This window comes from Prionailurus bengalensis, chromosome A1 (genome assembly GCF_016509475.1).
Source record: "Prionailurus bengalensis isolate Pbe53 chromosome A1, Fcat_Pben_1.1_paternal_pri, whole genome shotgun sequence".
Taxonomy (NCBI): Eukaryota; Metazoa; Chordata; class Mammalia; order Carnivora; family Felidae; genus Prionailurus; species Prionailurus bengalensis.
In genome coordinates, this window is record NC_057343.1 from 90643051 (window position 1) to 90666262 (window position 23212).

Sequence of the window (23212 nt, forward strand, 5' to 3'; positions counted from 1 at the left end):
CATCTGACTCTTGATTTCGGCTCAGGTCATGATCTCACTTGTGCACTCCACATTGGGCTCCATGCTGAGTGTGGAGCCTGCTTGAGATTCTCTGTGCTTCTGTGCTTCTGTCCCTCAACCCCGCTCATGCGCTCTCTCTTTCTTTCTAAAATAAAACAAAACAAAACAAAAATAAGATGATAATATTGTGGATATATTGGGTTAAATAAGGTAGAGTATTAAAATTCATTCCACCCATTTGTGTTCATTCTTCCTGGTGTGGCTACTAGCAAATGTAAGTTCAGTACGTGGCTTACATTATATTTCTGTGGGCAGCGGGATGAACAGGAGGAGGGATGGATGGGCTCTGGGGAAGCACTGAGAAGGTTTTAAGCAAAAGGATGTCACGAAGATTCCCACGTGGGCCTGAGGGTGACCATCTGACTCCTTTAGGCTGATCTGTACTCGTTTCAACTTAAGAGAGAAACATTTTCCAAAATCCCAGTGTTCAGTTCTAACTCTGCCTGCCCCCCTCCCCCGCCCCCGTTTCCCCCAGGACTCAGGTACATCAGCAACCCCCAGCTTCACAAATCCCTACTCACACAGTGTTGTCCACTCCTGTTCATTGTGTTCATTTAAACCATTTCTGCCCTAGGATTTGAAACCTAGCAACATCGTAGTAAAATCAGACTGCACACTTAAGATCCTTGACTTTGGCCTGGCCCGGACAGCATGCACCAACTTCATGATGACCCCGTACGTGGTGACACGGTATTACCGGGCACCCGAAGTCATCCTGGGCATGGGCTACAAAGAGAATGGTGAGTGTGGGTGACACATGGCTGCTGGTCACCACCAGCCTTGTCCCATGAGCCAAAGGAAGCACGATGTGGGGGCTGCGTTATACACAAGTCATTGTGGCCCATCTCTACTGGCAGAAATCACCCACTGTTACAAATTCACTTCCAAAATGAGTATTTGTGAACATCTATCAAAGTATAACATATTTATTATAGAGAAGTATGCAAATCTATAACAGCAGTGGTACCCAAGACCTCCCCATCCCACCTCCGGGTCTCAACCCCCAAAGGAAGCCACTATCCTAATTTCCAGCACCAAAGCTTACTTTTACTTATTGGTGAACTTGGTATAAATGGAATAATACATGTTCTCTTTTGTGTAAAATGGGTTTTTTAACACCAAAACTTAACTTACTCTAGCAATATCAGAGCTCTTTGTAACTTAGACCTTGACAAATTTGTCAAAAAGAACTCAATCACATTTCCTTGCTAAGAGTCTGAAAGTTTGCACAAGTCATCAGGGAATGAGCTGTGCTTCAAGTTTTAGATGCTCTGTAAGCAGTGTTCTGACTCTGACAGATAAGGGACACAGCCCTGTGGCTCCCTGCTGGCCCTGCTGACTCCTCCCGCCCCACCCCCACTTGCAGTAAATAGCCCTCTGCCTGGCTGAGGCCTGGGGTTCAGCTGGGCCCCATGGAAGAGGGGGAAAGGCCGGAAGTCAGGGCACCTCTGGCGGGTCCTCACCTGGAGCCCACACGAGCAATCTGCCTCTGTGAGTTCCCACCGACACGGTAGTTTAGCGAGGACCGTTCGGCGGGTGTCATGTCCATATATTACAAAAGTTCCCATTGACAAGCTGGGTCTGTCTCTGTTGGGAGGGGGTTTGAGAAAGATGCATGGGGGTCTCTGGCTGGTTTTAATCACCTGGTGTTTGGTAGTGGACATCTGGTCTGTCGGGTGCATCATGGCAGAAATGGTCCTCCATAAAGTCCTGTTCCCAGGAAGAGACTGTATCCTTCACAGGGAGAGACCCAGCACTGGCCACGGGGGTGGGGGTAGCGATGGGGGTGGGCACATGGCCACACAGCTTTGCGGGGACAGCCACCTCTCCTTTCTGGGGTTTTGTTTGCTTCTCAAGCTGGGAAGTCCGGGAATCTTTGGCGCTAAAGCCCAGATTGCCGCTTACTAAAAGCCAGAGGAGAGGCCAGCACTCATTCGCATTGTGTAAAAAGTTCACCCTTAGCCAGCAATTTATTTTTCCATATTTGTGTGTTTAGTACACTGTTAGAATTCCTTTTCCTCACCTTTGTTTTGTTCATGGCACTTCATAATTTTGTCATTTCATTTTGTTTTCAGTTGATATCTGGTCAGTGGGGTGCATCATGGGAGAGCTGGTGAAAGGTTGTGTGATATTCCAAGGCACTGATCGTATCCTTCCCGGGACCTTCCCGGCCATGCTTTCCATAAATGCCAAAGGCAGCAGGAGCTCAAAAGGAAAATGTTATAATTCTAGACTGTGTTCTAAGGGGGTCTATATTATGTTTGTTAAAGTAGTGTCACAAACCAAATGGTTCAACTTTACGTTTTCTTTTTTACTTGACTACCTGTAATGGTTTTATTAAACCAATTATATTAGTTTTTAATTTTATCAAAAATAGCTTAGAAATTTACTTACTCTTTGACAGATGTATTCTGATATTTAAGTGAAAATACCATTTATTAGACCATTCAGTTAATTTAACAAGGAAAGTTGCTATCTAAATTTAATAAGCCAATACCCTTGTGTCATTTAATTAGCATACCATTTTGTTAGTTACCAGTATGGATTAAAATATTTTCCCCCCAAAGTAAGAACTGAAGCACACTACATAAGACCAAAGTAAAAGAGAATAAAAGGAAAAGTTTGTGAGGAACAGGATATGTTAATTTTCTTGCCTATTACTCTGCTGACATTTTGTAGAAATTTTTAAAAGATCCATCTAGAAGGTTCTTTTGTGACACACCTGGAGAAGTCTTAATAAATATAAAACGCAAAAGATTAATTTATACTGTGGTTAGCAAATCACATTAATGACATCAACCATAAAAGAGAAGAGATAATGTAATACTTATAATAGCTTTCTTTCCTCATATTCCTCCATCATTAATATTTTTTACTCTAACATGGTTCTTCACATATTCCCTTTTTCATTTGTGTTCCACTTACTATTTTCATTAGTCTTTGATTTTGTTTTTTCGTTATGAAAGCTTAAAGTGGTCTCTGTCCATTGGCAGATTGATGGTTAATTTTAAAGGAAACCAAGCTGTGTAGTCAGTGTTTTGTATGTATTTTATTAAAGTTGCTTTCATTTTTTATAATTTTATAAGGGTGATTTTCTTGTAATATAAATTCTTTACAACACAAACAGGGAATGAAAAGATTTTGTTCCTGTCATTTTATTTGCCTTCCTTGACATTTTTCACATCACAGATTTTATGTGGAGTTAAATACAGCATTTTATTTTGTTCTAATAAATTTTCCAGCAGTTTTCCATAGCCTTTCCTTTGATTTGCTTGTTCCAAACTATTAATAAGTCTAAAAACAGACTCAGTTTAAAAAGGAAAACTTGATAAATTCTAAAGATAAATAATTTAGAAGTATCTATTTAACATCGCGTTTGTCTCAATTCTTATTCATTTTATGCCTTTCCTTTTTTAAATTGAATGTTTTCTTCAGAAAGTACAAAAACGAAAACTGTGAATACTTTTTGGAGCATTATTAAGTAATTTAAAATTCCTACTTTACATATTACCATCTTGCAGTGTCAATAATTAATAGTTTTATATATAAGGCCACCTAATGTCATTCTCAAAATACACACCGAGATTAACGTCATTCTCCAAAGACAAGTTTTGCCCATACCTTCAAACATTAGATTAAAAATTGTAAGCATGGAAAAAGATTCTGGAAAGCAGACTACAGTTCTCTGAGATTTGCTTTCAGATGTACGATCTGGGATAGAACAGGAATGCCTGTCCCCACAGTAGCCCACAAGGAAAAGACAGCCTCAGCCAGACCACCTTGGGTGCACAGGGCCGGATGAGTCAGGGCCTCGCTGAGCCTTGGTTCCTCTTGGGTATAATGAGAAGCCCGTGGTAGCTAAGGGACGGTAATGCACGCACACACCTGGAAGATCAGCCAGGCTTCTTGGGATGGTCTTTTCCTTTCTCACCACCCTTTAGTCTACAAAAACGACCCTTTATCATGAACACACTAGACATTTATTGAGCGCCCACCCATTTCTAGGCTCCTGTCTGACTCACATTGGGAACAGTTGTTGCAGCTGCTGAGCCGAAGCCAGACTGTCAAGGGCATGAGCAGAAGCAGGGAGATGAGGGGCTGTTTCAGTTGTTCGGTGAGAAGGGCTTGAATGCCGCACAATTCTGCTTCAGCATCACGTAGGAACAAAAGAGTGAGGGAAGAGAATATACTAGTGACTCGAATGGCCAGGACTCCTCTCCCAAGCAGGACTGCAGATGGCCAACATTCTGGAAGAACGCAGTTGTCTTCTTTGTTCTTCTAAGAGCATTTCTGCCGCCTGGGTTCTTTCATAATGATGTAATTGCATTTTTCTGAGACAAACCTCTATTAGATTTTTTTAAAAACTTTTAAAAACTGCTTTTTAAACATTGCTGCCTACATGATTTTTTTCTGTCCTACGTTCTCTCGTATGATTGTTAACAGTTTCAGAATCCCTCTCCACCTCATTATTCCAAGCCCCCTGTGAAACAGGCAAAGCTGGTATTTTCTGAGTTTTACAAACAAGGGAGTTGAGACCCAAGGGAGACTGACTGCCCGGCACCTGATGCATGTCTAGTGCACAGTGGAGTCTGGAACCCAGGTCATGTACTTTGAAAGGAGATAAAATGTGCTCCAAGGTACTGCAGTGATGGGCATGGTCAGTGCCAAGTAAAACACAATGACCTCCCAAAGCTGTCTAAGCCCAGTTACAGGAAGGCATGTGGTCCTGTGAGAGAGGACGAGGCTCAGAAAGCCCCAGCTCACGTGCCGCACCCCACCTTAGACCGAGGACTCAGATCTGTCCACTTTACGGAGCTTTCCAATCTAAGTAACTTTGATGTGAAAATTGATTTCAGTCTGCCTAAGTAATATCTAATTTCATCTTTAATCACTTCTGTCATAAGTATTCTTCAGTTACAAGATTAACTGTATTTTGATCTAGAAGGGGAAGGCATACATTCCTTAGTGTGTTGGTTTAATAAACCATGATCAGAGTTTATAAAGGAGCAGAGTTTTTAAAAGTAGTGTCAACTTTGGAGACCCCAACCACCATGTGAATATTATTTTAGAATACCTCGGCTGCCCCAGTGGGACAGCCTAGTTAATTACCTGTCAGTAGGCGAAAATAGGATCTAAGTGTTTCTTTGAATAATGCTACTCCGTGTAACGTGACTGTAAGCCCCTTCAGTTGTATTTTCCTCAAGAGACTCCTTAGATATTGATCAGTGGAATAAAGTCATTGAGCAGCTAGGAACGCCGTCTGCGGATTTTATGAAGAAACTTCAGCCGACCGTGAGGAATTATGTAGAAAACAGACCAAAGTACCCCGGAATCAAATTTGAAGAACTCTTCCCAGATTGGATATTCCCATCAGAATCTGAACGAGACAAAATAAAAAGTAAGATGCCCTTCCCCTTCCCCCCCCCCATATCGGTTTTCTCAATCCAGGGGCCGCTTTCACCTTTTCAGGTTCGCATTCTGACAGCTACGAACATTAGGAGATAACATAGTTGAAACTCTCAAAGTTATTTACTAGAATGAAGGCTTGGTGGAGAGAAAGCCTAAAAGACCTTAAAGTTCTGTCCTCGATAAAATGGCCTCACTGAGCCTTTGGTCCAAATGAAAAGGTTCACATCAGTCTGAAAGACTCTGATGTTAATTACAGTAATTGGAATTCACACAGTTTTCAGGCATAAGGAATAAGGAATACTTGAATTATGATTCTAGCCCAATTGAAGAGTCAGAAACTGTATAACAGTTCAATTTAAAAAGTTTCTCCTCCCTTCCACCTGTGCCCACCTCTAAAAATGTGATTTAAGGCAAAGAACAGATTTCTCTCCACATCAGGGCAAAACTGTGCCTCAGTCAGAAAAACCCCATCTGTCTTTTGCCTACCCATGTGAGCTTTAATTGCTGAAACCTAGGTGAGCCTTATATTTGACTGAGTTATTGAACTTGTTGGGTTTTTTCCTAACAACTGATCTCTAGATTCTTTTTCAAGTGTCTGTTGCCAACATTCTATACAGGTCAGCATAGCAGAGATATCTGCGAAGTGTTGTCTAGTGTGCAAACGTGAGATTATTTGTATGGCTTAAAAGGTCTGCTCTAATTTCATTTTGATGGGACATCAGGCGGGAAAAAAAGCCTGCCCGCGTTTCATGCCTGCACTTTGGGCAGTGCCGCCCTTAGCTGCATCCTGTGCCTTCCCTGGTGGGTCCTACCCCCACCCCCGACCCCCCCTTCAGCCTCCGGTTGGCCTGTGTCCACCTGGTACCCTTTCTCCAGGCCCTGCCACCCCTCCTCTCCTCCCAGATCCAGAGGCAAGAAACCACATTTGAAAATCTGTGTAGTGAAAGTGTAGTGTAGTGATGTGTAGTGAAAGTGGCTGCTTGGCTCATTCTTAAAGAAAAAGGCTCGATTGATCAGGAACCTGTCACAAATTTCTCAAAGATCACACATCTTTGTTCTCTCTGTACTGTCATGTTGTCTTTATACAATTTCCTGTGTGTATTAGTTTATTAATCTAATGTTTGTTTTCACCCCAGCAAATCAAGCCAGAGATCTGTTATCGAACATGTTAGTGATAGACCCTGACAAGCGCATCTCTGTAGACGAGGCTCTGCGTCACCCTTACATTACTGTTTGGTATGACCCTGCTGAAGCAGAAGCGGTAAGCACCTGTTTTCCAAGGCTTGTGTGTAAAGGCAGGGCTGAACATTCCCTTGGGTCTTCCGTCTGTTAGTCCAGAGTGGCCACATAAGGATAGTAAGTTCCAGATTTCAAAGGACCCCTGAATACAAAGGGGCCTACAGTCATCTGGGACCTGGTTCCCTTCGGGGACACTTGCTGTGGGGGCTGCAGCTCAGTGTAGCTCGGGAGGGAACATGCTTCTGCGGTGGAGATACTATTCCTTTACGCAGATGCTCATGTGTGATTGTACTAACATTGCCATTTGCTAAGCTTCCATTGTTTGCCTGGCACTGTGCCATGTGCGCCTTGCTTGGAACACCTTCTTCAGGCCACCCCATCAGAGAGGGTAAGAAACTCGCTGAAAATCATAGGTTTATTTATTCTTCCCTCGAGGCACCTGCCAGGGGAGTCCCGCTTCCGAGTTGGTGCCAGGTGCATTTTTCCTTAGTGGCACTGGTGTGGATGACCTCTGACTACAAGCAAAGTAACCACATAGTGGCAAGCTCGCTTTATGCCACTGTAGAGCACATTTTTATGACTTGGCCTATGGATTTAACCACCACATGAAGCACTGTTTTGTGTGCAAGGAATCCTAGTTATAAGCATGTGATTTTTAAGCAGGTTTTGGGAACAGCCCACTGTGAGTTGAGGATTGGGTTTGGGGGCTCTACCATGAAGCACTGCAAACCTGAGCTCTATTCCGTACCTTCCGGATTTCCTAGCCCTTCCCTTGTCTGGGGCGGGTCTCCAGAAAACAGCCTTTGATTACCACTTTTTTAGTTCCATTTGGGCAGATGTCGTTAGAGTGGAGGTCATGTGATTGTTAAGAGGGCCATATTTTTTTGATTAATTTTTTTCCCTAATTATTTTGATTCCAAAACTGATGTAATATCACACTTAGGAGGAAATCTCTAAGAAGCCATATATTGCATGAAAGCCACATGACAGATTAGAATCTTCACAGTGATGTTATGGTCTTATTCATGCCTTATTCCTGTTTTAACCATTGACTTTAACTGTGATTTAATTTTCAGCCACCGCCTCAGATTTATGATGCCCAGTTGGAAGAAAGAGAGCATGCAATCGAGGAGTGGAAAGGTAAGGGCTGATTTTGCCCCTTACTCATGGCACTTCTTCAAGTCCTGTAAAGGGGCAGCTTTTCACTTGTTGCGGTAGCCTTCCTAGGGAAGGGGCAGAGTCTCTCTTGGCCCATCTCTTGCCCCTCCCTGGTAGAGAAGGAACTTGAAGATAACAGAATTAGAGAGGAGCACATTGGAACTGCATACCATTTGCTTCCAAAGATTGTAAGATTAACCAAACAACCCACCACAAATTCAGCCAGTAATCAGGAGGTTGAACTAATAATTTTTCATTGAAAAGCAGAATCAGGGGTCATTGAGAAAGAACCCTGGTCAGTGCAGGTCAGAAGTTGCAACGGGTCTTGCCCAAGCAGATTATGTCTGCTTTCTCCAGGGTATCGGGGATGCCGTGACCTTCATGAACACTCAACAGGGTGACACACATGGCCACACTCTGGCCAGGAGCAGCCTTGTGAGCCTCAGGAAGCTGCTCATCCTGGTTCACAAATACCAAAATTGTAGAAACCCCTAATGCATCTTTAGTAGGTTGTTAGCTTTTCTCACCAGGGAGGATGGGAGAAACTGAAGTTGAAGCCAAGAAATGACTGAGGAATTTGGATTAATTTCTGGCCACTCTGGAGGGGCTTCTGGCCGACATATGGATACTGGTTCCATTTGGAGAATCCCAAGTAACAATGGAGAGAAACATGTGCAAACAGTACAAAAGCATCCAATCCTTTAAAATGTTCTGTGAGAGCCACTTTATTAGTCCCCTGCCCCTCGTAAAACCCACATGTGAATTTACAACTGCCTGCATTTTTGGCTGTCTTAACAGTTGGGCTGAAAGATGTAATGGATCAACAAAGTGTGGATGTTGTGATCTAGGCAAAAGATATTATTGAATTAACTGTATATCACAATTAAAAATAAGACACCACAGTGCCCTTGGAGGGGTTTCAATTGATTTGGAAGCACTGTTCAGAGATGCAGAGAAACTGATGGAGCCTTTTAACTTGCATTTCTGTTTGAAGAGCTGATTTACAAAGAAGTACTGGACTGGGAAGAAAGAAGCAAGAATGGTGTTGTGAAAGATCAGCCTTCAGGTTAGTGATTGCTTTAATAGTTGATGTTCTCCTTTTCCCTGTACAACTTTTCCAAATGGCAGTGATGCATTAAATGCCAGCTCGACCGGCCCTGGATCTGGAAGCTCCTTGTGTGAGGTAGTCTTCCTGTTTGGGTTTGTCTTGGCTGTGACAACTAACATATTACTGACAGGCCAGGCACTAAGCTAACTGCATTATAGACAATCTCGTCTCATGCTTGCAACTGCTGCCATCAGCTCCATTTACAGACGAGGGAGTTGAATTTAAAACGCTTCCAATGTTTTAATTTAATGAGCGCCTGGGTGGCTCAGTCAGTTAAGCATCCAACTTCTGCTCAGGTCATGATCTCACGGTTGACGAGTTCGAGCCCCGCGTCAGGCTCTGTGCTGATGGCTCAGAACCTGGAGCCTGCTTCAGATTATGTGTCTCCCTCTCTCTCTGCCACTCCCCTGCTCGCTCTCTCTCTCTCTCTCTGTCTCTTAAAAATTACTAAACATTAAAAAAAATTTTTTTAAACATTTCTTATGTGCATGACCCTCTTCATATTGGCTCCACCCAGTTTAAAAAGAAAATCAGTGCAAATCTAAGAAAAATGGAATTTGGTTTTCTTTGAGAAAAACTGTTCATATAATTCTCCCATATTTCTATTTGATCTACCTAGTGGTAGATTCATTGTATGACTGCTAGAGACATATGTGGTGTTAATTTAGGTCCGTAGGATCCCACCTGCTTCCTAAATGAAATCCTTCAAGTTATACTTACTTCCTCACCTCACACCCCCCTCCCCAAAAGCACACGTGCACACACACAGAGAAGTGCAGATTGTACTACTTACTTTTCTTGAATTTTGTATTCAGCATGATCTATGTGTCAAGCATCTAGAGTTTATATAACTTCCACACTTTAGGTGCTTGTGGTTAACTAAGCACAAATTTCAGACTGCAAGCACTGACCTCTGAGAGCTTGGATGTTTTATTTTTGCTCAAACCAGACTAAAATATGGATGGTAGGAAATAGGATAGTTTCACATACCTTAAAAATTCAAAATGTCAGTTTTGGGGATGTATAAAATAAAATGAACAAGAGGCTGCTAAATTTTTTCCTTTTTTTTTTTTTGTTGTTGTTGTTTTGTTTGTATACAGTCTTTGTTTCTGCTAGCAGGTGTTTTTATTAGAAAAGAATTCTTCAAAGATTACTGCTTTTCTCCTTGGACAAAGTGTTGATGGACACCTGAACCCTATTTGGGCTTCAGCCTTTTTGTGACACTGATCGTTGTAGGACAGGTTCAGTAGTTTTTTACTTTTTTGTTAATGTTTATTTTTGAGAGACAGAGACAGAGCGTGAGCAGGGAGGGGCAGAGAGAGAGGGAGACACAGAATCCAAAGCAGAGGCTCCAGGCTCTGAGCTGTCAGCACAGAGCCCAACATGGGGCTTAAACTCACGAACCGTGAGATCATGACCTGAGCCAAAGTCGGACGCCTAACCAAATGAGCCACCCAGGCACCCCTAAAGCAGCAGGTATTTTTTAAGATGATTATACACATGCACATATGTGACGTTTTGCCACTGGGAAGAAAAGAAGAATGTTGCAGGTGGGCCAGGGAACCGCACGAGCACGGAGCTGAGGGATGGCCTAAAGTCTCACTGCCCGAACCTGCAGCAATGTCGTGCCTCAGATTTTATTATATTTGGTTTTCTTAGCACAGATGCACCAGTAAGTAGCAACGCCACTCCTTCCGAGTCGTCCTCCATCAACGACATCTCATCCATGTCAACCGAGCAGACGTTGGCCTCAGACACAGACAGCAGCCTCGATGCCTCGACGGGACCCCTGGAAGGTTGTCGATGATAAGTTATGAGCAGCAGAGCTTGTCATCAGTGAAGGAATTCTCGCTTCCATGGGCCTGAAATGCTTGGGGGGGTTGATGGAACCAAATAGAAAAAACTCCATGTTCTGCATGTAAGAAACACAATGCCTTGCCCCTACTCAGTTCTAATAGGATTGCCTGCCTAGATTATAAAATGAAGCAGATCATGTCTGAAGGAAACAAGTGCAAGCCACACTCTTAGAGATTATGTTCAAGGTCATTTCAGGTGAGCAATTAGAATAGGTGATTTTTTTTTTTTTAAGTTGTACGGTAATAGTGGTGACAATTTCTCATCCTCAGTAACTGTTGGGACTTCTATGCATGTGACCACATGTGCTTGCTCTTGCTATCTAGCACTTTGGAAATCAGTATCTAAATGCCAAATAATCTTCCAGGTAGTGCTGCTTCTAGAATGATCTCTTAATCCTCTGAAGTGATTTGGTGTCTGTCCAGAAAAAATAGATTTATGTGTATTAATTGGCCACCATCATATTATCATATCTTACCTTCTTTTATGGTATGATTTATTCTATCTTTTGTATTTCAGAAGGAATATAATTAAATCTATTTAATAAATAAAAAATACAACTTTTCTTAAATTTGTCATGTTTTGGGCTGAGAATTATCACTGCTAAAACCAAGACACTTGTAAGGACACTTTATTTCCTCTAAATTGTCTTAGTCTGGGATGACTGTGCATTCAGCTTTATTGCATGATAAAATTTTAAGTTTTGTGCTGCTTAGGCCATATATACCTTTAAAATCCTATCTACCCTTGCTCTGTTTTCCTGGTCTTCTGGACGTATTAATTCAAGATGCTACCTAAAACTTCACCTTCTTTATCAGGCACCTAACACTCCACATCAATGACATGATGGCCGACAGATTCTTGAATCCATCAGCGGCAAGGGTAGAATTTTGCGAAATGGTCACTGAAGGCGACCGCAGTCACTTTCCAAGTGCTTGCTTTGCCCGAGACTGCTCAGGGTCCTCTCTTACCTTCCCTCATTCAAGGTGAGACGCACCATCTCCCAAGGCAGCGTTTCTGGTTTCTAATCTAACGTTCATTCATACTTGATTTTCTTTCTTTGCTGAAAGAAACCACATTAATTGCCCCCCCGCCCTCCCTTGGGTCTGTTTTAGGAAGCAAGGTGATTTGGAAGGCCTGTGTGGTGGTGGTGTTTTCCACTTATGGAGCATTTCCTTTTCCTGAGGGAAACCCATGAATTTTCTGGGAAAAACTCCTCACGGGGATATGGAGGAAGCACCCTCAAGAGTAGTGATTATTGAGTCTTTTCTGATTTAAAACTGCTCACCTGAAATTGATGCTTTCAGACTTTCTGATATGGAAATCATTCAGAGTTCACTAACATACTGAGTATTGAAGCATCACTGCAGAAATGGAGTTACAATGGTCACATTTTGGCCACCTGTGCTCATGATGCTTGTCCCTTGAGCTTATTGTGTTACAGATTCATATCTTGTGTTTCACTGTTGCAGAAGCTATCGACTGGGTTAACATTCTATAGAATGTGTTCTGAAGAGGAACTTTGATAAGAAAGTCTATCATAAATATTACCTAAAATATACAATTCTGTCTGTACCAGTTGCGTATCTTATTGGTTGGTCTTATCACTGGAAACTGGAACCCTTGATGAAAAAAAATCATACTGAAGTAAGAAATAGTTTTATATTGTGAGGTTTAGACACATTCAAGTACAAGATGGAAATACTAACTTGGACTGAAGTAGAAACACCTATTAGATGGCTTAGGGTGGTTCTGGTTTCGGAGGCCTGATGGTATAGTGAAGAAAGTTATCATCATACACATACAAACATTTACAACAGCCTTCTCACTAATACGCATTCTTCAAAAAGACTTTACTAAATCTATCTTTAAAAAGAAAAGCAAAGAAAGAGGAGAATCTTTCAAATGCTTTATCTGCCCTAGGCTTACGTGAACCCAGCACGGGGATGCCGTGGGCACATTCAGCTCCTCGCTGGGCGCCATTTGTAAGCGGAGCTGGGTGCCCCCGCAGACTGGCTTCCTGCTTACTCATTCCTCCGTGCGTTCATGGGGGGAGCCTGTATTGGTGCAGATGGGTTTCCTGCCGAGCCCACCTTCTACCAGGTAGCAGCGAGGGCACCGAGGACAGGCCACAGGGCTGCAGACAGCAGAGCTCCGCAGAAATACCTCACCCCACTTCAGGGTCCTCCCTCCTGAGCCGAGATGCACCAGGGTCCTGGTGCAATGCAGATGGTTTCAAACCGCTTTCTGTGGGTGAATGCTGACGTTAGATAAAGAACTAAAACGTGCTCAACTTTTTCATCTTTTCTATTTTATTTTTGTAATTTATATTGTACACAACCCTGGAAGTAACTATTTTGGACACATATTTTTATAAACCAGGTAATTTATTATTAGCCTGGAATTTGGACTAGGTTTGTTTTATTTGTTGGCTTATTTTTTGGTCAAAAAGGAAATGACTGCCTCCCCCTACGTTGGGTCTTGACCTCAAGAGCAGGTAGAGTCTATCAGAGTAGGAGAACATTGTGGAAACACAGACTGCTCAATATTGATCAGTTGTGGTGGTGGAAACGGAAGTGGGGCTCTATTTTTCTCTTCGGGACACAGAACTCAGAGCCTCAGTGCTGCAAGGAAAAAACTCTTAGCGGGGCCCCTTGCTGACATCCCTGGATGGGATCCCAGTTTAATCCAGATTCGATACCGTGTGAGTCATGGTAATGATGTACGAGTTTGTCTGGTTGATTTCTAATGTACTCCACTGGTGTTTCATACTGGTAGTAAATACAGGTGTGACCTTTCAGACTGCATATCTCAAAAGTAACATTGCCTAATGTTTTATAATAAAATATATTCTGTGTGTTTTGATTGGTGAAAATAATATAGATACATTTTAAAAGACAAGTGTATAGCATGTCCAATTTTTGTGTGTTTTTAAGTGACAATTGACTATATTTCTACGTCACCATCTCCGATTACAGATTTAACGTGAACACGGTCAATGTTGGAGTGTCATCATTTCCAGCAATATTAACAGATATTTTTAATTGAAAGTCAAAACATGTCTTGGACTTCTCTCCCTGAAAATATTCTGCAAATTTCTGAATCTCGGTTTTCAAAACTAGGCAAGTACAAAATCCAGTATTCCCAGTATTGGTGTAATTGTTTTTCTCACAAGGCGTGGCTCATCAGTCTTTCTTCATATTACTTAAAATCCTAAATCATTAATGGTGCCTGTGTGCTTGTGGGTTTGTGCACGGGATGAGCCACCTTGACTTTGCTTCTGTTTCGGAGACACTTTAAGATGTTCAGGACTTAAAAACCACAGGACTAGGGGCGACTGGGTGGCTCAGTCGGTTAAGCGTCTGACTTCGGCTCAGGTCATGATCCCGCGGTCCGTGAGTTCGAGCCCCGCGTCGGGCTCTGTGCTGACAGCTCAGAGCCTGGAGCCTGTTTCAGATTCTGTGTCTCCCTCTCTCTCTGACCCTCCCCTGTTCATGCTCTGTCTCAAAAAAAATAAACGTTAAAAAAAAATAACAAAAAAACCTACAGGACTAGAAGTGTCCTTCACAGCTCACTTTCTTTTCTCTGCTTTTTAAGAGGGCTAGCTAGAATCAGGAGTGCCTGGGTGGCTCCATCAGTTAAGTGTCCAACTCTTGGTTTCTGCTCAGGTCATGATCTCAGTATTTGTAAATTCAAGCCCCACATCTGGCTCTGCACAGACAGCTCGGAGCCTGGTTGGGATTCTTTCTGTCTCTCTGTCTGTCCCTCCCCTGCTTGCTCTCTCTTTCTCTCTTTCTCTCAAAAAAATAAACCGAAAAAGATTTTTAAAATAAAAAACAATACAGATAATAAAAGGGCTAGAATCATTCCAGAGAGATGAGTTCATCAGTCTTATTTTTAAAGTTCTGTAAAGAAGGAACACATGTCCCTCATATAGGTCTGGGTTCCATTTCTGTAGCATACCCCCTTCAGTATAGATGGTACTAAAATACTTTTCAGTTATTGAATGGAATGGTGACTGTATTGGGGTGGGGCTTTTTGGTAGGGGGGAGGGTAATTGTTCAAAACAACCTAACGTCCTAAAGATGCTATGGTGCCTTATATGAATTTAAGCATAAGGTTACCTTTGGCAATAAGGCAATTACTCAATATTTTGTTTTTAAACAGGACAACTGGTAACAAACAGACACAGTGGCCAGTCATGTATTGCTGAGACCATGTGACCAGGATTTAGAAGGGACGTGCCCATCATGGCCATTGGGAACTATTCATTAACCGAGTCCTCAAGGCCTTTGGCCACACGGTCCTTCACAGTTGGAAAGACCAAGGTTTTGGGGGCCTAGGGTTCTTGTGAGCAAGAGTGTTTGCCACTACCCTTTCTCTGCTGGCGCTTTTTTTTTAAAGTTTATTTATTTATTTTGAGAGAAAGAGACAAAAAAGAGAGAGAGTACATGAGCAGGGAAGGGGCAGAAAGAGAGGGAGAGAGAGAATCCCAAGCAGGCTCGGTACTGTCAGTGCAGAGCCTGATGTGGGGCTTCAGCCCATAAATCATCAGATCGTGACCTAAGCCGAAATCAAGAGTCAGACGCTTAACCAGCTGAGCCACTCAGGCGCCCCCTCTGCTGGCACTTTAAAGTGGGAAGGGAAGTTCTCTAACACAGCCCCAGCCCCGCACAACCCCGAGGCTGCAGCCCTGGCGGAGTCAAGAGAGAGTGCAAAGCCTCTACACGCTGCCTTATGTTCCTGCAGGTGCAGAGCTCAGGCTTCTTTTATTCATAAGCCCCTTTGGTGGTCTGAAGCAGACAGGGCCCCTCTCCCAAGAAAAATGCCATGAGCACAAAATTCTGCCACACTTTCCGAGGGGTACTGCCCCTGGTAGGTAACTGTGTTAAAAGTTCCCATCCCTGGAGCAGCTTCTAGATGCTTTGTGTCCATCGAGGGAAGCAGAGACTATAGAAGCCTGTTTTGCTCTTACTGGCCCTGACACTTGCACGTGGGGTGACATGGGACATAACCAGGGACATCTTCACTCTGAGCCCCAGCACTACTCAGTAGGGCTTATTTGATGTCAAAAAGAGAATATAAGGGTCCAGGTCCAGTGAAATGGGTCATTTCAATTCCTTCCATGTGGAATTTAGGTGCAAGATTGAAAGGAGCTACAAGCTTATACAGACTTTGTGGAGATGCGGATAAAATGAAATCCAACTCTTCATTTTAAAGAAGTTCGTGCTGAGCTTTGAGATAAACTGAACTCGCACTTCAATCCCTACTTTATTTTTTTAATGTTTATTTTTGAGAGACAGTGTGTGAGCGGGGGAGGGGCAGAGAGAGAGGGAGACAGAGAATCCAAAGCAGGCTTCTTGCTGACAGCAGCGAGCCCGATGCAGGACTCAAACTCACAAACCGTGAGATCCTGACCTGAGCTAAAGTCAGACACTCAACCGACTGAGCCACCCAGACACCCCTGAAATCCCTACTTTAAATTGTTGATTCTCCAGTAATATTTTCTCCCGTTCTTCTAAAGCATCCCTGTGACCTTCTTACAGTCTTTATAAGCATGCTTTAAACTTCATTTCATTCATTCACTTGGCTTTCATAAAACATGACGATGGATGGAGAGGCCCTCCAGTCAACACCTCGTTCACGGCCGGAATCCACCAGAGATGGCCGCCAAGCCTGTGCTCACATGGCTTTAGTGAAGGGAAGGGCCCCCTTCCCATGGAGTTTTTTGTAGTTTTGACCATTAGAAAGTTCTTCTTTAATCAGAACCGCACCCTGACTCCCAAGCTTCCACCGCTGGACCCCAGGCCTTCCCTTTGGGTGAAACAGAGGGGGTGTGATCCATCCCATGAGACAGGATTGACTACGTTAGTCGAAAGAGTAAGCTCCACGTCTTCCTTTCTCCAGCTTGAACCCAAAGGTCATCCACGTCTCTCTCACATGAAAAAGCCCCCAGAGCCTCACCACCTTGGCTCACCCTGCAAATATGGGCCCCGAGGGGAACGTGTAATATTCCAGATGCAGCCCGAGGGGCATGCTCTGCATCCAGGGCCTCCCCAGCTAATTAGCACATCAACTGGCCTTAGCTTTAACAGCCAGTCACACCCAACACCTGTAGTCCATCAGAACCGCCGGGTTTTGTGACATTGCACTTAATCCAGGGTCTGTCATTCTTCATAAGGGTTCTCTCTGCTAGCTTGTGACCTCTGTCAGTTTTATGAGCACGAGCGGGTCTTCTGAAAATTCATCCAAGTGGTGATTAACAGTCTTGAGCAGCAGGACAGAGCCCAAGGGCAGACCCCAGCAGTCACAGAGAGGGACCCACATGGCCAGTGTTTTGTCACCTTGTGGGGGAGGAGGGCCTCAACAGCAACGTCGTGCAGCCCATGTGGAGTGTTATCTTGCCACGAGGTCAGGAAGAAGGGTGTTGGACCCACACCAAAATCACGAAGGCACTTTGGCAGCACACTCTGATCTACTTCCTAGTCACGTTTCAAGAAGAGAAATCAGTTTGTCACCACGTGCTGGTGCTCCGAATTCATCCTTTTGTTTTCTCTTGGGCGGTGAGTGCCAGCTTCCCCTTCTATATCTACATTCTTGATGTCCTGTGGCCACTTAGAAAACACAGCCAGTTGTCCCCATGTCCCCAGTTAAGTGAATTGGGGACGGGAGCAGGGTGGTAGCACGTGGTGGCCTTATTTTGTTTCTGGGTGAATGAAGGCGGGATGTGTTCGGAAGTCTGTAACCGTGATTCCGCAGGGGCCTGCTGATGACAGCATTCTCGTGGGGCAGAGCCAGGCTCAAGCCGTGTGTATGTGTGACCTCAGAGGTTTAGCGCCTTGAGTAACCTCTTCTGAGGCTTCGCCTGTTTGCTTTCCTTTTCAACTAAAAATATTCATGCTACTTCGTTTTCATCTGATTTTAATCCAGCCTAGAGCTCCATACAGACCCTCAGAGGTACATTTGGATAGCTCTCTGTTTCAAAGTAGATCTCTTCAGTACTTTCAAGCAGTCAGTTGACAGACCAAAGAAGCTATAAGATGGGGTGCCTGGAAGTGTCTGACTTCTGCTCAGGTCATGATCTCACGGATCGTGGGTTCAAGCCCCGCATCAGGCTCTCTGCCATCCACATAGAGCCCGCTTCATTCAGATCCTCTGTCTTGATCGTCTGCCTCCTTCCCTCTCTGCCTCTCCCCTGTTCATGCTCTCTCTCTCTCAAAAATACATAAACATAAATTTAAAAAAAAGAAGCTATAAGAAATAAATATTTGAGCAGCAACACTCACCTGTACATGTTTATTCTCACATCTTCTCAGTGGTGGTGGCTAGGGGAAGTGCTAGGGACCAGCACGGCCTGCCCCCCTGCCCTCACCCGCTCCTGCACCCAGCCCTCTGCAGAACCCTCACTCCTACCGGAGTCTCTGTGCTGTGTCATATCTCTCAGTCCCTCTCCTCCGTATCCCACCTTCAGTTCAGCCAACTTAGAGTGAGCTCAGCACCTAATATCACCCTCGATTGCTCCTCTTTGCACCAGAAGTCTATATTCCCTTTCTTCACCTCCTCTCCTCCCATCTGCTCCCTATTTCAAAAAATGCAAAGGGGCTCCTGGGTGGCTCAGTCAGTTAAGCATCCGACTTCGGCTCAGGTCACGATCTCGTGGTTCATGAGTTCGAGCCCCGCGTCGGGCTCTGTGCTGACAGCTCAAAGCCTGGAGCCTGCTTCTGATTCTGTGTCTCCCCCTCTCTCTGCCCCTCCCCCGTTCATGCTCTGCTTCTCTCTGTCTCAAAAATAAATAAACATTAAAACAATTTTTTAATTCAAAATATGTATATTCCATGTATACATATGTTAGAAAATACAATCAAGAATGAGAAACTTAGGGGCACCTGTGTGGCTCAGTCAGTTAAGTGTCTGCCTCTTGGTTTCAGCTCAAGTCATGATATCACAATTCATGCGTTTGAGCCCTGAGGCAGGCTCTGCACTGACAGCGTGGAGCCTGCTTGGGATCCTCTCTCTCTGCCCCTCCCCCAAGCATGTACTTTCTCTCTCTCTCTCTCAAAATAAATAAATAAACTTAACAAGAAAAAAGAATGAGAAACTACCGTATTCCCCCCTTCAGAGATCACCACTGTTAATAACCTTATTTGTGTATTTTTCACATGATTTTCTATGGACATGTAAACATCTAGATGGTTTTCTTTTTTGTTTGGGGGACTTTTTTTTTTTTTTTGGTTTTGGTTTTTTTGCCCAAATGAAGTCATGCCGTATGTGCTTTTTATCACCTGCATTCCTCATTTACCGATCTCCAACCATCCACATCCATAAGTTCTCATCTGGCCTAATACCTAGGCCTTGGGGTTTCCCCAGTATCCCCAAAGTCTTTTCCTGGTATATCCAGCCAGGATCCAGTAGAAGTAATATTTACAACGTTCTAATGCATGTGGTGAAGAGAAGCAGAACATTTTCCATAGAAATAGAAGGGATTGAAATTGTCTCAAGAATGATAACACTATGGGGACACCTGGGTGGCTCAGTCGGTTAAGCGTCTGACTTTGGCTCAGGTCATGATCTCTCAGTTCATGAGTTAGAGCCCACGTCGGACTCTGTACTGACAGCTCAGAACCTGGATTCTGTATCTCCCTCTCTCTCTGCCCCTCCCCCACTTGCTCTCTCTCTCTCTCTCTCTCTCTCTCTCTTTCTCAAGAATAAAAATTTTTAAAAAATTTTAAGGGCCAGTGTGTGCCCAGACAGGGTCTGAGGCTGGACAAGTATGCTCTGGATGGCCTCCAGAAAACTCCAATGGACCAGTGATCATCAGAGAAAGGGAAATGGCAACCAAAGCCGACCCCAACACCCCTAAATCCCTCCAGGACCAATCAGTCTTACAGGTCGATTTTTACTAAACTTCCACAAAAACAGAAAAACCCTATCTTATCCAAAATTTTCAAACCACCCAACTCAGTTTAGGAGGTTGGTATAATCTTGATTCGAAAACTGGAAAAAGATCAAGATTATGTGCCCTTTTCAGAGATGCTAACTGAATCCAACATTGTACGGTTTATTCCAGAATTCAAGGGTGACTCAACACAACTGTGGCAATAAATAACCTATTTTTGTTTTTTTGGTTTTTTTTTTTTTGTAAATTGCCCACAAAACTCTGAATAGAAAAGAGCTTCCTTTGGGGAGTGTCCAGGCTTATTCAGGGAAGAGCAGGAGGAAGCATAAAATGTCAAACATCCCGAAGCCACAGCCTGAAGACACATCCTGATGGAGACTGGAGTGAATGTGTGTGTGTGTGTGTGTGTGTGTGTGTGTGTGTGTGCATGCACACGCATGCAAACTTGCCACCAGAAATGCACGCACACCACCAGTATGGGACCACCTGGCACCACTGACCAGGACAAATAGGCCATGGCTGTGCCCAGCAAGAGGACATAGACCAGACCTAGCCTTGCTGAGCTCAGATCAGCGGCCCTGCTGAAGCTCGGTGCTGGCGTCCCTTTAGCCTGAACCCCCACCCCTGCCCCTGTCTAGAAACAGCCAGGGAAATCCTGCCACCTCTGTGCAAATCTAAATGCATCCTTCCCCCAGGACCACGTTCAGACTCCTCAGCTGGGCTGTAGTGCTCTTCAGGCTCCCCTTCCAGGACCCCTCCTGTCCCCTCTTCACCTCACCCCACCACAGGCCATTCCTTCATTCATTTAGACAAATGCTTGCCAGACAGCTCATAAATAAGTGGGCCATAAATCTGACACTCTGCCCCTGCCTCTGGAGACCTCACTCTGTGGCCGCCATCAAATACTTAACACAAGTCAGTTGACAGCTAAAGACAAAGAGAAGTTGCCTGGGTGAAGGAAGATCTAACCCCCAAATTTATCACCCATCTTCACCACCACCCGGACTGTAAACCAGCCCTTGTGCATGGGGACATGGCTGTAGTGGCCAAAGGGTCTCCTGGCTGCCACTCTTGCCCAGCTACTGTCTGTCCTTCACCTGACCCTGGAAGGAGCCTCCTAGGATGCGGCTGTGACCACTGTGTCCCTGTCTCCATGGGCCCCCAGTTGCCTCCCCAGGTGTTTTTCAAACTTGAGCTCCCACTGCCATCCTGCTCATTGCCAGCATCACATTTAGGACAGATGGATGTCCTCAAACCACCTTCTGTGATTTCCTGTTGGTCAGTTCTATTTTTTTTTTTAAGTTTATTTTTGAGAGAGAGAGAGAGTGAGAGAGGGGCAGAGAGAGAGGGAGATAGAAGATCCGAAGTGGACTCTGCACTGACAGCAGTGAGCCGGATACGGGGCTTGAACCCACATAGGGCAGCCAGAGGAAAGCATGGAGGGCTTGGGCCCTGGCTCTGCTGTGCCACCCGCACAAGCCACCTGCCCTCTCTGAGCCTCTTTTGTGGAATGGGGTCTTAGTTTCCTATTGTTGCTGTCTCCGATTACCACAGACTTAATGGCTCAAAACAACACAAGTGTACTAGCTTACATTCTGTAGGTCAGAAGTCCCACGTGGGTTTCTGTGGACTTAAAGCAAGGTGTTCGCAGGGCGAGTTCCACCTGGAGGCTCTAGGAGAAAGATCTGCTCCTTACCTTTTCCTGCTTCCAGAGGCTGGCCACAGTCCTTGGCTCATGGCCCCTTTCCTCCATTTTCAAGCCAGCAGCCTGGCATCTCTCTGACTCTGCTTCCGTCTACACATCTCTTTCTCTGAATCTTCTGCCTATCTTCTGCTTTCAAGCACCCATGCGAATCCATGGGCTCCCCCAGATAATCCAGGATAAGGTCCCCATCTCAGAGTCCTAACTGAATCACACCTGCCACGTCCCCTTTGCTGTATAAGATCAAATATTTGCAGATTCCAAGGATTAGGATGTGGACATCTCTGGGTGGCTTCTCCTCTCCCTGCCACAAATGGGGTGATCACTCTATACCCCTGGCCATCAGCACTTCTCAGAGTGTGCCCCATCTTCTGCCTGTATCTGTGTCACCTGGGGCTCTTGTGACACATACAGACTGGGGGACATCTCAACCCCCCAAACCCAAGTCTCAATGGGGGTCTTGGGGTACCGCCTCTCCTCAAGTTCCAGGTGATGCCTCTGCACAGGGACATTTGACAGCCTGGACAAGTGAGGTCTCCGGTGTGGCAAGTGCCAGGAGCACTTGGAGGAGACAGGACGTTTATGCCATTAGTCCCCCCAAGAACCCTGTGGGCCCGTTACATTGCAACTGTGCCCCGAGCTTGGAGGCTGAAGACCCTCAGGAGGTGTTTCACAGGCCTGCAGATCTAGGCTGCCTCCGGGACCCTGTAAGGGCTTCTCTGAACCAAAGTGCACGCCTGTGGGACACTGGGTGCCCCTAGTGGCCACCCAGGCTGGCGGAAGTGCTGCCTGCAGGCGACTCTGGCAGAAGAGGAGGGGCGAGCATGTGACCCTTACGTGGCACCTGAGGGAACCTGAGGGTTCCCAGACAGGGGACATGTTGCAGGCAAGCGTTGCACCCTGCGCTGAGTCTCTCCTACCTCCGAGCTGGGTGGACAGCTCTGTGCATGTGCCGGAGGGGCCCACCTCACGCTCTGCTGTTCAGCCTCAGAAATTTTGCTTCAGATGCGAAGTCTGCTCAGCCTTCATGCAAGAGCCACCAGGAAGTCAGGAGACACAGATAAGCCTCTGCCCAGCAGGAGAAGTGAAGACGTTTCCTACGCAGCTCCCTGAAGCTTGGGCCTGTGACACCCATGATGGGAACCATCCTAATAATGCACCCTGTGTGGGCTGTCCCGCCTCCCCCTTTAGCCCTCTCTGTCCTCCCTGGCTCCCCACCCACATAAACCACCTGCACTAACGTCTCAGGCTCTGCTTCCCAGGGGACCCCACCTGTAATGCCTGCCCTTGTCCTCAGACCAGCCCTGTTTGGAGCCTTGTGCTGGAGGACCCAGCAGGGGATCAAACCCACACGTGTCCCCCCAACACATGCATGCCAGACACGAGCCACACACACACACACACACACCACACACGTGCACCATGTACATACATGGAACACACAGCACAAGTGCACACACATATGTGCACACTCTCTCTCTCGGGTCCCCACCCAGTGGGAATTGGTGGGTAGTCAGGGCCCTGGTCTATAAACAATAATCGAATGTGACTGTTTCAGTTCAGTCAGGCCTCTGTGGCAAAGTACCACGGGCTGGGCCGCTTATAAACAACAGAAACTTCTCTTTCACAGTCCTGGAGGCTGGAGGTCCAAGATCAGGGTGTGAGTATCACTGAGTTCTGGTGGGAGCCTGCTTCTTGGTTCATAGATGGTCATCTTTTTCCTGTGCCCTCACAAGGCAGAGGGGCAAGGGAAATCTTTGGGGTCTTTCTCTCTCTCTCTTTTTTT

At 45.1% G+C, this 23212-nt stretch overlaps 1 protein-coding gene across 4 annotated transcripts in view; it reads left to right on the forward strand.

The window, feature by feature from the left end:
- MAPK9 (mitogen-activated protein kinase 9) overlaps positions 1–13729 on the forward strand; it is a 60059-nt gene extending 46330 nt beyond the window's left edge. For 2 of the 4 annotated variants that reach the window (XM_043585263.1, XM_043585294.1), the window contains 7 exons: positions 635–800; positions 2136–2207; positions 5276–5458; positions 6606–6730; positions 7785–7848; positions 8861–8932; positions 10639–13729. In XM_043585263.1, the coding sequence (XP_043441198.1) occupies positions 635–800; positions 2136–2207; positions 5276–5458; positions 6606–6730; positions 7785–7848; positions 8861–8932; positions 10639–10781 (825 nt within the window). In that variant the 3' untranslated portion in view covers positions 10782–13729. Of the gene's footprint in view, positions 1–634; positions 801–1717; positions 1790–2135; positions 2208–5275; positions 5459–6605; positions 6731–7784; positions 7849–8860; positions 8933–10633 lie in introns of all 4 variants that reach the window. The other 2 variants (XM_043585275.1, XM_043585285.1) reach the window with 2 other exon arrangements.
- The last annotated feature ends 9483 nt before the right edge of the window (positions 13730–23212 follow it).